At 40.2% G+C, this 12,675-nt stretch overlaps 1 protein-coding gene across 7 annotated transcripts in view; it reads left to right on the forward strand.

The window, feature by feature from the left end:
• LOC122790699 (dual specificity testis-specific protein kinase 1-like) overlaps nt 1-12,675 on the forward strand; it is a 1,196,153-nt gene that overhangs the window by 864,260 nt on the left and 319,218 nt on the right. For all 7 annotated transcript variants that reach the window (XM_044058245.1, XM_044058246.1, XM_044058247.1 and 4 more), the window contains one exon: nt 10,104-10,225. In XM_044058245.1, the coding sequence (XP_043914180.1) occupies nt 10,104-10,225 (122 nt within the window). The remainder of the gene's footprint in view (nt 1-10,103; nt 10,226-12,675) is intronic.

Here is a 12,675-nt window from a genome sequence, read left to right on the forward strand (position 1 = left end):
CCAGTCAATTCATTCCACTAGGAGTTTAACAGAATTAGATATGTTGAGATTAGTGAATCAGCTGCTTACAGCAAGGGGAACTCACAGGTGCATCTTTGGTTCCAGCTCCTTTAGATGCTGGATCCCCCCCCCCTTTTTGTGACACCTCCTACTCTTCCTTCTCTAACCTCCTCTGATGCCTTGCAGATTCCAGCTGAAAGTTTTCTGGTGCTTAATGTTTTGGTTCTGATGAGACCTGCTTCTCTGGTACCAATTTCTACTCAGAGTGTTTTGGCTATGTTGGAGCTGGAGAACTCTCAGGACCATGGCTACACTGTTGGCTCCAAGGGGCGAGACTCCACTCTGTTTTTTTCAGAGCCATCTCTGCACCTCAAGGCTTCAGCATGCTTTAGCTTGACCCTAGCTTCAGCTTCAGGAGCAGCTTCTTTGGAGTGGGATGTAACCATGGTTCTGAGCCAGTCCTTCATGGTTCTAGGCTCCCTTCCCCCTTTGGGGGGGCCAACTATCCAGGTTATGGAGAGGGCCTTGTCCACTGTGGGCATTCAGATGGTTCCTTTCCTATCAAAGCAGATTCCAAAACCTTCTTCTTAACTAGAGTTTCCTTTTATCTCAACTCCTGGACAGTGAGCAAGCCGCAAGGCCACGGGATGCACCTATTCAGGAATTGTCCTCTTCTGATACCTCCCCAGCTCATCCCACTGAGGAGGTTCCTCAGAAGAGGAAGCATAAGAAGAAGCATGTAGATTCCATGGAGGAATCCGTCACAGAAGATACTGATTTTGATGAGGGGGAGGGTTCCCCGTGGTCAGCCCCCAAAACATGTCCCCTTTGGAAACATCCTTGAAATCCTTTAAACAGAGGGGTGTTTGGACATCCCAAAAGCCCTCTTTGAAGGAATCAGTATACCTGCAGGCCTTTGGGGCTTGATCATCTACCTCTTGGTTTACTCCGCCTGCTGAGGAACTCATTAAGTTGATCTTGCAGCAGGTATGGAAGGCTCCTGACATCATAGAACCTATTCCTAAGAGGCCAGACAAAATTATTTCTGCACCAGAAGGCCATCAGTTTTGGGCAAAGGGATTACTAGTAGTGGCCATGGTGGTAGCATCAGCCACAAAAAAGGAACTGGCAGAGGAAAGTTCCACTATCCATCCTCTCAGCAGAGAGTCTCAGGCAAAGGATAGGCTTGAAAAGTGGGTTTACACTTATCAACCTTTGCATTGTGGTCTTTGAACTTTATGGCACACTTCACCAGACTTCAGAGGGATCTGATTAAAGAGCTATCAGATACCCTAGCAGGAGCCATATCTGAAGAGGTCCAAGATAAGGTTACTTCTCAGTTGGCCACCCCAGAGTCCATTTCAAATTCATCCATGAGGCTCATAGCACATGCAGCCGAAGGGATGACTAGAGCAGCAGGATCAGGCATAGCCATTAAGAGACACACCTGAATGCACTTATGCAAATTTGCAGAGCCATTCAAGTCTTCATTTGTCAATGCTCCCTTTGACAGATCATCCCTTTTTTGGCCCTAAAGTTTGAGAAAGTTTGTTCAGGTGTGAGAAAGATGGAAAGACCATTTCTGTGGATGGTGTATGTTTTTCTACTCCTCAACGGTCCTTCTTCAGGAACCAAAGGACTCGGTAAATGTGGTTTAGAAAGTCTCAAGGGCCTTTTCAGGACACACATGGCAGTGGCTATCCCATGGCAGAGGGGGGAGCTCTAACGGAAAATGCTGTCCACGTACCAGAGGTGGTCCACAAAATTAGAGTTCCAGGGACTCCTTTCTTGGCAAATCCTACCAGCACTCCTGAAAGAAGGCCCAATTGCTTTCCTTTCGAAGCAGTCAGAGGCATCTATCCTTGCACCAACACACTTGGCACCAAATAACTCCAGATGTTTGGGTGCAAAGGATTATAACCAGAGGATATACCATACCCTTTCTGCCTGTTCCAAACAATTCCAACAGAATCTCTGATGTTTCTCTGATGAGGGAACCAGCAGTACTGGAAATTTAAAAAACTGCTTCAAAAAAGAGTCATCTAAGAGGTTTCACCAGCCCAAAATTTACTCAAGATTCTTTTTAGTGTGAAAGGAGACAGGGGACTGGAGACCAGTTTTGGATCTGAGTGTTTAGAAGTAGTCTGTTCGACAAACAAAATTCCAGATGGTCACGGTTCAGTCTATTCTCCAGTTTCCAGGGAAAGATGATTGGAAGTGCTTGATAGATCTCTAGGATGCATATTACCACATAAAAATGGACAAGCACTCCAGGAGATTCCTCCGCTTCTGACTGGGAGCCAGTCATTATCAATTTACAGCTCTGCCCTTTGGCCTCACCACAGCCTACAGGGTGTTCACTAAATGCATGGCAGTAGTAGCAGCTCACTTGAGACTCCAAGGATTCCGGGTATTTCTGTACTTAGATTGGCTCATTACCACTCCCACCAGACATCTTCTAGAACAAGAAGACCTGGACAAACCTAGGCATCACTATAAATTATGAAAAATCACAACTGACTCCAACACAAGCTTTAGAGTTCACAGGAGCAGTGCTGAACACCAATACTTGCATAGCTCCCCCCCCCTTCCAAGACTACAAAATATCAAGACCCGTGTAAAAAAGATTGTCAGGAATAAGAGAGTAGCCATACGATTAGTCTTACAGGCCTTAGGCTCGTTGGCAGTTGCCATTACGTAAGTTCCTTTAACAAGATTTCACATGAGAATTCTTCAGTGGGTTCTAGCCTCTCAGTGGTCCATACTATATCAACCAATGTCAGATCAGATTTTAATTACCAACCATTGCAAGAAAGACTTAGCTTGGTGGATTCATTCAGATGAAATTCTCTGGGCACCCTTTTGTTCCATGCTGCACTTGTGACCATGGATGCCTCCCAGATTGGGGGGGGGGGCATTATCTGGTGAAGACTGTCCAAGGCACTTGGTCCACCCTGAAGGCAAACTTGCATATCAGTGTTCTAGAGATGAGGGCAGTATTTTAGCATTGTAGGGCTTTCAAACTGCTCTCCCCTTAGGAATGATTGCGATCCAAACAGACAATATGTCAGTAGTCTGGTACATGAACAAGCAGGGAGGAACAAAATCATATCCTCTTTGTCCAGAAGCTCTGAGAGTTTGGCAGTGGGTGATCTCTTCCCACCACTTTTGAGCAGATGCATTCTCCTGCCTCCCGAGTGGTCTCTCAATCCCAAACTGGAATGAAAAATATTTTGTCACTGGGGCCAGCTTTGCTGTGACCTATTTGCATCACCCCTGAACAACAAGTTTAGCAGTTGCTTTGCCCTGGTCCTTCCTCTTGGGGAGTCCCAGAAGAGATGGTCTCTTCCACAATTGGCCCTCCAGACTTCTATATGCCTTTCCTCCCTTTCCTTTAATCCCACAATTCCTGAAGAAAGCAATAAGCTTGAAGAACAAGGTAATCCTCATTCCTCCCTTCTGGCCTCAACAGATTTAGTTCCCTTTTCTTTGGCCTTACCGGATTTGACAACTGTGGACTCTGTACCCAGATCCAGATCTCCTATCCCATCCAGAGGGATTAGTTCACCCAAATCTTCAGAATCTCAGGCTGACAGCTTAGCTTCTCCAGTTTCACTGACTGTCAGGCATATTTCTCTTCTCCAGTTCGTAAGATCCTTTTGGCATCACATAAACCCGCCACTAGGAAACCTATAAGAGTAAGTGGCAAAAATTTTCCTGTTGGGCTCATGATAACATTGACCCTTATTCCCCTCCTATTAACAAAATCTTAGAATTTTTAGCCTTACTCTTTGAAGAAGGAGACACTGTCTCTACTCTTATGGTTCAGCTAGCAGCTATTTCTGACTTTCATAATGGGTTCAAGAGATATTCATAAATTTCTCATAAACTTTGCAAAACATTCTTAAGAAGGACATTATTGCTAAAACCTCCATATAAAGATCCATTTGTACCCTGGGATCTTACCTTAGTGCTACAAACAATAGTACATTCCCCCTTTAAGCCTGCTGCCAACTGCAGCTTAAAAAATTTAACTTGCAAAACTATATTTCTGTTAGCAATTACATCTGCCAGAAGAATTTTCAGAAATTCAAGCCATTTCTTGCAAACTACCATATTTGATATTTCACTATGTCAGAGCTTCCTTGAAGATGAATACTTTCTGTCAAAGGTGGTGTCAGAGACAAATATGAATCAGACAATCAATTTGCTATTTTTTCCTCCAATATCTCAAACAAAGGTGAAAACTCTTTGTGTTTATTGGATGTCCATAGACAATTGTGATTCTATTTCCATAGAACAAAAGATATTAGAAAATCTGACCAACTCTCTGTTTCCTTTACAAATGCCAGAATGGGTAAACCAGTATCTAAGGTTACCTTATCTAGATGGCTGAAGGATTGTATATCTTTCGTTTACAATAAGAGGAAAGTTGATATGCCTGGGCCTGTCAGGGCACATTCTACTAGAGCTATAGCTACTTCAGCATTTTTTTATTCCAAGGCTTCCATGGATAATATTTGTCCAGCTGTGACATGGGCCTCTCCACATACCTTTATTACTCATTACAAATTGGATTTGGTCTCTAGGGGAAGAGCATCCTTTGGTTCTGTGGTGCTCAGGAATATCTTTCTGTGAGTCCTCCCAAGATACAAAGTAGCTGGGGACTCTGACCCATATGTCAAGGTCAAGGAATAAATGAAGATTGACCACATCAGATAAAGATGTTATGTACTTTCCATAAAATTCCATCTGTGTTGTTGACCTTTATTTATTCTTGACTCTCCACCATCCATCCCCCTTCAGGTGTTTTAGAGAGGGTTGGAATGGGATTGTCTGTTAGAATTTGTGTTGAAAGTAGACTTGATTACAAGTTTAAGTATACAGCCAATAAAGTGGGTATTGAACATAGCTGTTTGTAATGATGTTTTATCTGTGGAAGGTGATGGGTTTTGTTGGAAATCTGGGGTAAGGAGTGCTGAGATGGTTTTCCAGTACTTTTGTTTTTTTTTTTTTTTTGTGGTTGGACATTTGTTGGGAGAAGTTTTGTTTCTTGTCAGCAATGACTAGTTGTTTTTTTTTCTTTGTTATGTAGTTGCTTATATTTTAGTAGATTTTTGTCTTTTTTATTTGGCCCATAAAGGAGTGACTGGCACCTGTTCAGCATGCGTTTGGATAATTAACAAATAAAGACATTCATTCCAGTCTCTTTGTAGTTACTTCCAGTTCTTTCTACTATAGTACAGTCTCATTGATTCTTACAATTGGCACACAAATAATAGGCTTGATCTCTGGTTTGTAGTATTTGTTTTATGGATTTAGTTAACCAGGGTGCATGGTTTGTTTTTGTTCTTTCTGTTCAAAGAGGGGCTAAGTTGTTAAGGGTGTCCAAAAACAGTTTACTGAAGTGGTTGATAGCATTTTCTAGTAGTAGAGGTTTTAGTGAGGACCATTTGATGTTTTTTAAGATGATATTAAATAGTCAATTAAAGTTTGTTAAGTTTCTGGATGTTTTGTAGGTGTGGGGTTTGGGTACTTGAAGGGAGGTCCTGTGGGCATATGCAAGTAGGTGGTCACTTAAGATGTTAGGAAGGGTAATGGAATTAGAATATTTTTGTGGATCTGAGACCAGGATCCAGTCTAGGGTAGCTCCTGGGTGATTACTGTTTTGGATTCTGTTGGGAATTGTGAGGAGCTATGTGAAACCATAAAGGTTGATGCTATTTGATGGAGAGTATGTGATTAAATTCTGCCAGTTGATATTGATATCACCCATGATAATTGTTTAATTGAAGATGTTTTCAGATATTCAAAAGAGAATGTCAACTAGTATAGGAATATTTTGGCCAAGAGGTAAGCACACTACTACAATACATAATTGTTTGATATTATTTATTTGTAAAGAAGCAATAGGAATTTTGGCATTACTAAATGATGGAACTGGTATGGAGAGAGGTAGAACTGTGTAGATATTAGGATAGATTAATGCTACTCCGCCTGCTTTTTATGGGTTTTATCAGTTCTTAATATGTTAAATCCTGGAGGTACTATTTCATTGTTTTGGATGTGTGGTTTTAACTATGTTTCAGTAACTGTTAGTGTGTCTGGGGAGTACTGCATTAGGCAAGAATGAAATTCTCTTATTTTGTTGCAGATGCTACATATGTTTAGTGTTACTAGTAACAGGCTTCTTGAGAGGGGGGATTGAAGAGAAGTAGATGCATGAGAGGTCCTGGATTGTGGTGAATGTCCCCACATTGGGATAGTTTATTGAATATTATGAAGAAAGTGGAATGTATGGGTGGTAACATATTGTAGTGAGAGAGATATAAAGGAGTTAAATATGACCAGCCTTTTAACTTCTATTTCCACATAGAAAGAAAAGAAAGAAAAAAATAAACTCCTTCCTCTTCTGAGCCCAAAAAAATCTTCTATTTTGTATCTCAAACAGTCAGAGAACAGTCGGAGCAACCACTGACAAATGAGTTCTCATTCTCAGTTAGAATATGGGTTACCCACATTTTCACATCCACCTCCTAGACAAACGCTACCACAATCCAAACAGTATCCGACAGCTTTTGCCAATTCATTGCAAACTCAACCCTCCATGAGTATCACTGTATCACCCTAGAAAAAGCTAAATGACTACCCATAAAACAAATATGTGACCTACCATTTGGATTCCAGCTCTACAAACTATGCCAGCCCTAGGCATTTAATCCCCTTGTAGCTTAACATCATGAAAAAAACTTGTCATACAACCTGACACACTACTTATAAGCCACACCAACTCACATTTCCCCTAGAAACAAACTCCACACATGTATACACACACACACACACACACACACACACACACTATGCCAGTAAATAAAACTAAATAAATGGATAGTTGTTTCATTTGCCATTACCCAAGGTCATAGTGAAAAAGTGGTATGATGACCAGTCCTCTTACATGGTTAACAAATAAAATAAATGTAATTTAAAATGAAAAATCACAGACTACACACACATTCCTGCTTGTTTGTCTGTATCATTCAGTCCCCATAATCCTCCTCAGTGGATGTCTATCTTTATGATCTTTAGAACTGGTAGCCGTGAAGGCTGTTAACTCTTCTCTTGCCAGCTTAATGAGTAATTACTCACTTTTGTGCAATTGGCAAGTGAAAGCTGAAAGGTTGCCCTTAAAGGATCAGCATGAAAGTCTGCCACAAGTGCACTACCTGCTAGCTATGCATGCCACATGATTTACTTTTTATGGTCAGTGTTAATTCACATGAGAGGCCCAGAACAGCTGATGTTGTAAGGTCCTCGCATCAGAGTAGATAATAAACTTTAAATTTGTCTGCTGCTTTTTTTCATGAGTTTATTTGCATTGCATGTTGTGTAGCATTTTTAGTATCTTTATATTGCTTTTTGTGTGGTGTTTAATATATATGTGTGTGTATGTATGTGTGTGTATATATATATATATATATATATATATATATGTATATATATATATATATATATATATATATATATATATATATGTTTACTTTGAAACATCTAAATCCCATAACATCGAATTTCATAACACTGAGACCAGAACATCTTAAACCCATAACATTGAATTTCATAACATCTAACACTACAAATCACAAGAAAATAACATCCCTTCCACATATAATGACACCAAACTACCAAACACACTTTTTTCTATGTTTCTGCAGGGGGGCAAGCCCCCCCACCCCCACGTAAATTAAATATGCCAACTCCAAGATCGCACTACAGTGGGAAAAAGTTAATTTCCTAACCCCACTGTATCAAGCCCCCCTGCAGAAACATAGTAAAATGTGTGTTTGGTAGTTTGGTGTCATTATATATTGTTATATGTGGAGATGATGTTATTTTCATGTGATTTGTACTGTTAGATGTTATGAAATTCAGTGTTATGGGTTTTAGATGTTCTGGTTTCAATGTTATGAAATTAGATGTTATGAGTTTTAGATGTTTTGAAGGGGACCCATATATATATATATATATATATATATATATATATATATATATATATATATATATACACACACATATGTGTGTGTGTGTGTGTGTGTGTGTGTATATGTCTATCCATGCTCTATGGCATGTTTAATTCATTCTTTGTGATATTATATGTATATGCGCCCAATGAGCCTTAATTGTTGACTTCGGTACTCTCAGATACATACATTTATGATTGACATCTTGTGTAACTGTCTTACTAAACTTGGCTAGAGGCTCATTCTAGAACTTTGCTTAATTGTCATGTGAACTAGCACAGGTCTGTACAACAATGTAACATTTTAGACTTTGATATAACTAAGGAGTCACCTATCCTGCATATTTGTTTTTTTTCCCTTGTTATATAAACCTTTGTTATGCAGTGTCATGACTTTCAGAGACATTGAACTTGGATATTACTTTGTGCAGTTGTTAGCAGAATAAATGCCACACAAACACACACACACACACACACACACACACACACACACACACACACACACACACACACACACACACACACACACACACACACACACTCACAAAACCTATCTATTAACGCTCACATATACACAGCTCCACTATTCTCATTTGCCCTTGCAACACCACTGTTGGACATTTATATTCCCATACATTCCTTACTTTATTGCTTCCAGCACCAGTTCTTAGAGAATTTCTTTATAGACATGTCTCTCCACCTCCGATGGTCTTTTAGTACACCCAACTGCATATTTACTGTGAGCTTGGTCTTCTTTTCTCTGTAAGGCCAATAGAACTGAACACAGTACTCTATATGTGTCCTTACAAGTCCTCTGTACAATGGAAGGATGACCTTACCATCTCTTAAATGTACTCCCCATGCTACCCACTCCAAAAATGTGCACAGTACTCCAGCTGTGGCCTAATCACTGTCCCATACTATGAAGGGATGACCCCACAATTTCTACAATCTACTCCAAATGCCATTCACCCCAGAAATGTTCAATGTGTTCTAGTTGTGGCCTTCCAGTGTCATACACAAAACAGGATTATCTCAGCATCCCCAGGGCTCATTCCTCATACTATGTAGCCCAGGAATGTACCCAGTACTCCAGCTGTGTCCTTACCATGTCATATACAAAGGAAGGATGACATCATCATCTCCTAAATCTCCTCAATACTCATGCTTTGTACCCCATACTCTGTATGTGTCCTTACAAGTCCTCTGTACAATGGAAGGATGACCTCACCATCTCTGGAATCTACTCCACATGCTATGTTACACAGAAATATGCACAGAATTCCAGCTGGGCCTTATCACTGTTCTATACAATGGAATAATGACCTCACCATCTCTGAACTCTACCCTTTTGCCATGCACCCCAGAAATGTTCTCAGTGCTGCAGCTGTAGTCCTATATGTGCCTATAAGGGATAGCCTCACCATCTCTACAATCTACTCTCCATGCTATATACCTCAGAAATTTACACAGTACTCCAGTTGTGGCCTTATCACTGCCCTGTAAATTGAAGGATGACTTTAACATCTCTGAAAATACTCCTCATGCTCTGTACCCCAGAACTCTAGACAGTACTCCACCACTGACCTTATCACTGCCCTATACAGTGGAAGAATGATGTCAGCATCTTTGGGATCCCTTCCTAGCACTAAATACCCTGAGAACTGTATACAGTTCTCCATTTGTAGTCTTACAAATGCTTCTCATGACCAGTTTAAGTCAGATATGAGTCTCTTTTTAAGTCAGTGAACAGTATTTACTTGGACTTCTTACACTTTACTTTAGGGGTCTTGATCTCATTGGAAACACTTTTGCACTTTTGTTGTGGAATTGAAGTTCTACTGTTGTATTGTTGAAAATAAATGCATGAAGAGGTATGTCCTTAATCAGGCCCATCTTACTTTACTTCTGTTGAGCCTGTGAAAAGCATATAAAGTGATGCTTCATTTGACTATCAGTTGTGAAAGTAGACAAGACCAGGTTGGAGAACTAATTTCTCTGTATTTATCCTGTATATCTAAACAAGCTTCATTTATTGTCATTGTTTAAATTTAAAGTTTTTGTCTTTCTGTTTCTTTAACCCTAGGTGACACACACCACTACTAACAAAGTGATGGTCGTGAAAATTTACAAGAATGATGTTGACCAGGATGTAATAGTAAGAGAGATCAGTTTACTGCAGAAGCTTTCACACCCAAATATTGTCAGGTAAGAGTGAAACTATGCATGTGAATCGCATTGCCTGTTCATACTTCTGCTATTCATTTACAGGACTGAGGGCAGTAAAGCAGGACTGATTAGTCACAGATAAGCGTTGAGCATCACCTCTCTTGCCAGATAAAATGTTGGTCTTTTCGGCTTTTCCCGGTTAGGGGTCGCCACAGCGAAACTCCGGTCCACTAATGATTGGCAGTCAATTTTTATGGTGCCGAGTTGCCAGCCCGATGCCCAACCTAGAGCAAAGGCACGCCCATTCATGCATGCCTTTCGGAGGCCCCTAGACCGCGGGGAGGACATGCAGACTCCACACAGAAGGCACTCCCTGCACTCCAGCCGAGAATCGAATATTTATGCTTATTTGTAAGCAGTTAACTTCAAATTCAGTCCATACAGTATGCCTGTCCTCTCTCTCTCTCGCTCTCTCTCTCTCAATTTGCTGATGACTCGAGTTGTGATTGGAAAAAGAGACTTCTAAGTTAAGTATAATATTTATTAAAATAGTTAATTAGATGGATGCATGGGTCCAGTGACCTTTTACAGCCATGACTCAAGCCTTTAGACAAAGTCAGCATACTGACATACTTAATACAAGAAGTATTTTATAAGCATCTTGAAAATCTGTACACTTAATAGACAGCACTACATACTGTACTACATAATAAAACATTTAAAAAAAAATAGTTCATCATTTTCTACACATTACAAAATTGTTCTCTTTGTTACAAACAGAAAGGGAAAGAAACAAATTAAAAAGATTATTCTATAGATTTAACAATGACTGCGGTGGTGGTGCTGCGGTAGCGTTGTCACCTCATAGTTAGACATTGCACGTTTGATTCTCAGTTAGAGTGTCTTCTCTGTGTCGACATGCGTGAATGGATGTTCCTTCGTTGAAGGTTGTGCGTTAGGCCCGGCATGCCAGCACGTAAAAATCTACTGCCAATCATTAGCGGACCAGAGTTCCGCTGTGGCGACCCCTAACCGGGAAAAGCGGAAAGACAGTAGTTTATTCTATAGCTTTAACAGTAGATAATACAATTAAATGAAAAATAATATGCCTTTCAAACTATGATTTTTATTTCGTCCCTGTTAGAATCTTGTGTAACTGTTATTGTTTGCATGCATTGAGATTCTTGGGTATGCTTGTTCTTTGCATCTAGGAAACTTGCAAGGCAAGAAAGTGATTTTTGAGCTAATGGTATGAAAACTATTACTGTTTCATGTTACGGCATACTCTGCTTTTTACCATCATATCATATTACAAAAATGCATTAAAATGCTAAGTATTCCATAAACAATAGAAAAGTGTAAGGTGAGAAATTCTTCATCATAAAAATAACTGCAATTAACTAGCTGCATGATGAAGGCAAATATCATCCTAACTTTGCAGAATCTGACCAGGTCTGTTAGAGGGCTGAGTGTTGGAAGATCTGACCAGAAAAGGATCATAGTAAGCAAGTCCATGTTGGAAAGGGGAGGGGTTCACTTAGTCCTTCTACCTGAGCTCCACACAGTGGACAGATAGGTAGTAATCTTGTGTGCAAGGGGCAGGGCAGGCGGCAGCACTTGACATCAGCTTTGGCTTGATTTTGAGGGCTTTGGTGAAGCTTCTGGCTGTTAGCAGGAGGAGGTAGGTTGCATATGTAGAATTCTATCAAAGTGCCAAAGATGATGCCATATCACTGGCTAATTTAACTTCTCTGTCAGCATAATGCAATATAGGTTTCTGTGTTCCTAGGTTCCCCACACAAGGAGTGGCTCTGGTCCAGAAGGGTAAGCCTGATACTGTGACCTAGAGTGAGATGAAATTCCACAAATGCAGCCATTGGTCAGAGTGTTGTAAGGCCAAAGAAGCCTACGACCAAATCTTCTTATATGTTTTTACATATATTAGCTTTCCACTAACTGCATTTTCCTTCTGTTGATGGCCACATGCATAAAATCTTTTATAGTTTTAGGTTATTAATAGCCAGCCCTTGCAAATTTAACAGACAATCTGAGAATACAGTGTGGTGACATGAGTGTTACGCCCTACAAAGGTACAGAGTTTAAGAAACAAATCAAGGGTGCCTGGATGTACCTCAGTCACAGCTCATTACTTTAGTTCTGGGTTTTGCTAACATAAAATAACTTTAAGATGAAAAATTAAATGTCCAAGATTCTGAAAGGAATTAAGCAATTTTTCATATAAAAACTGAATTCTTCTTTATATCTTCCTGTGAGAGTATAGCAGGGTTCACAATGCCCTGTTCCTCAATCCAGACACAGTTTTTACCAGAATTCCTATATACTTCCCCCAGTCAAGCCCAATGCTTAGGCAAGGAATGCTTAACAGTAAAGATAATATGGGGGAAAACTAGAATGTTCAGACCCCTAGTATTATGCCCATCAGGAACTGCAGGAGTTTTTTGCCAGTCATGTTGTTTAGAGATAGGGTG

This window comes from Protopterus annectens, chromosome 16.part0 (genome assembly GCF_019279795.1).
Source record: "Protopterus annectens isolate FY-2018-M chromosome 16.part0, PAN1.0, whole genome shotgun sequence".
In the NCBI taxonomy this organism is placed as follows: domain Eukaryota; kingdom Metazoa; phylum Chordata; order Ceratodontiformes; family Protopteridae; genus Protopterus; species Protopterus annectens.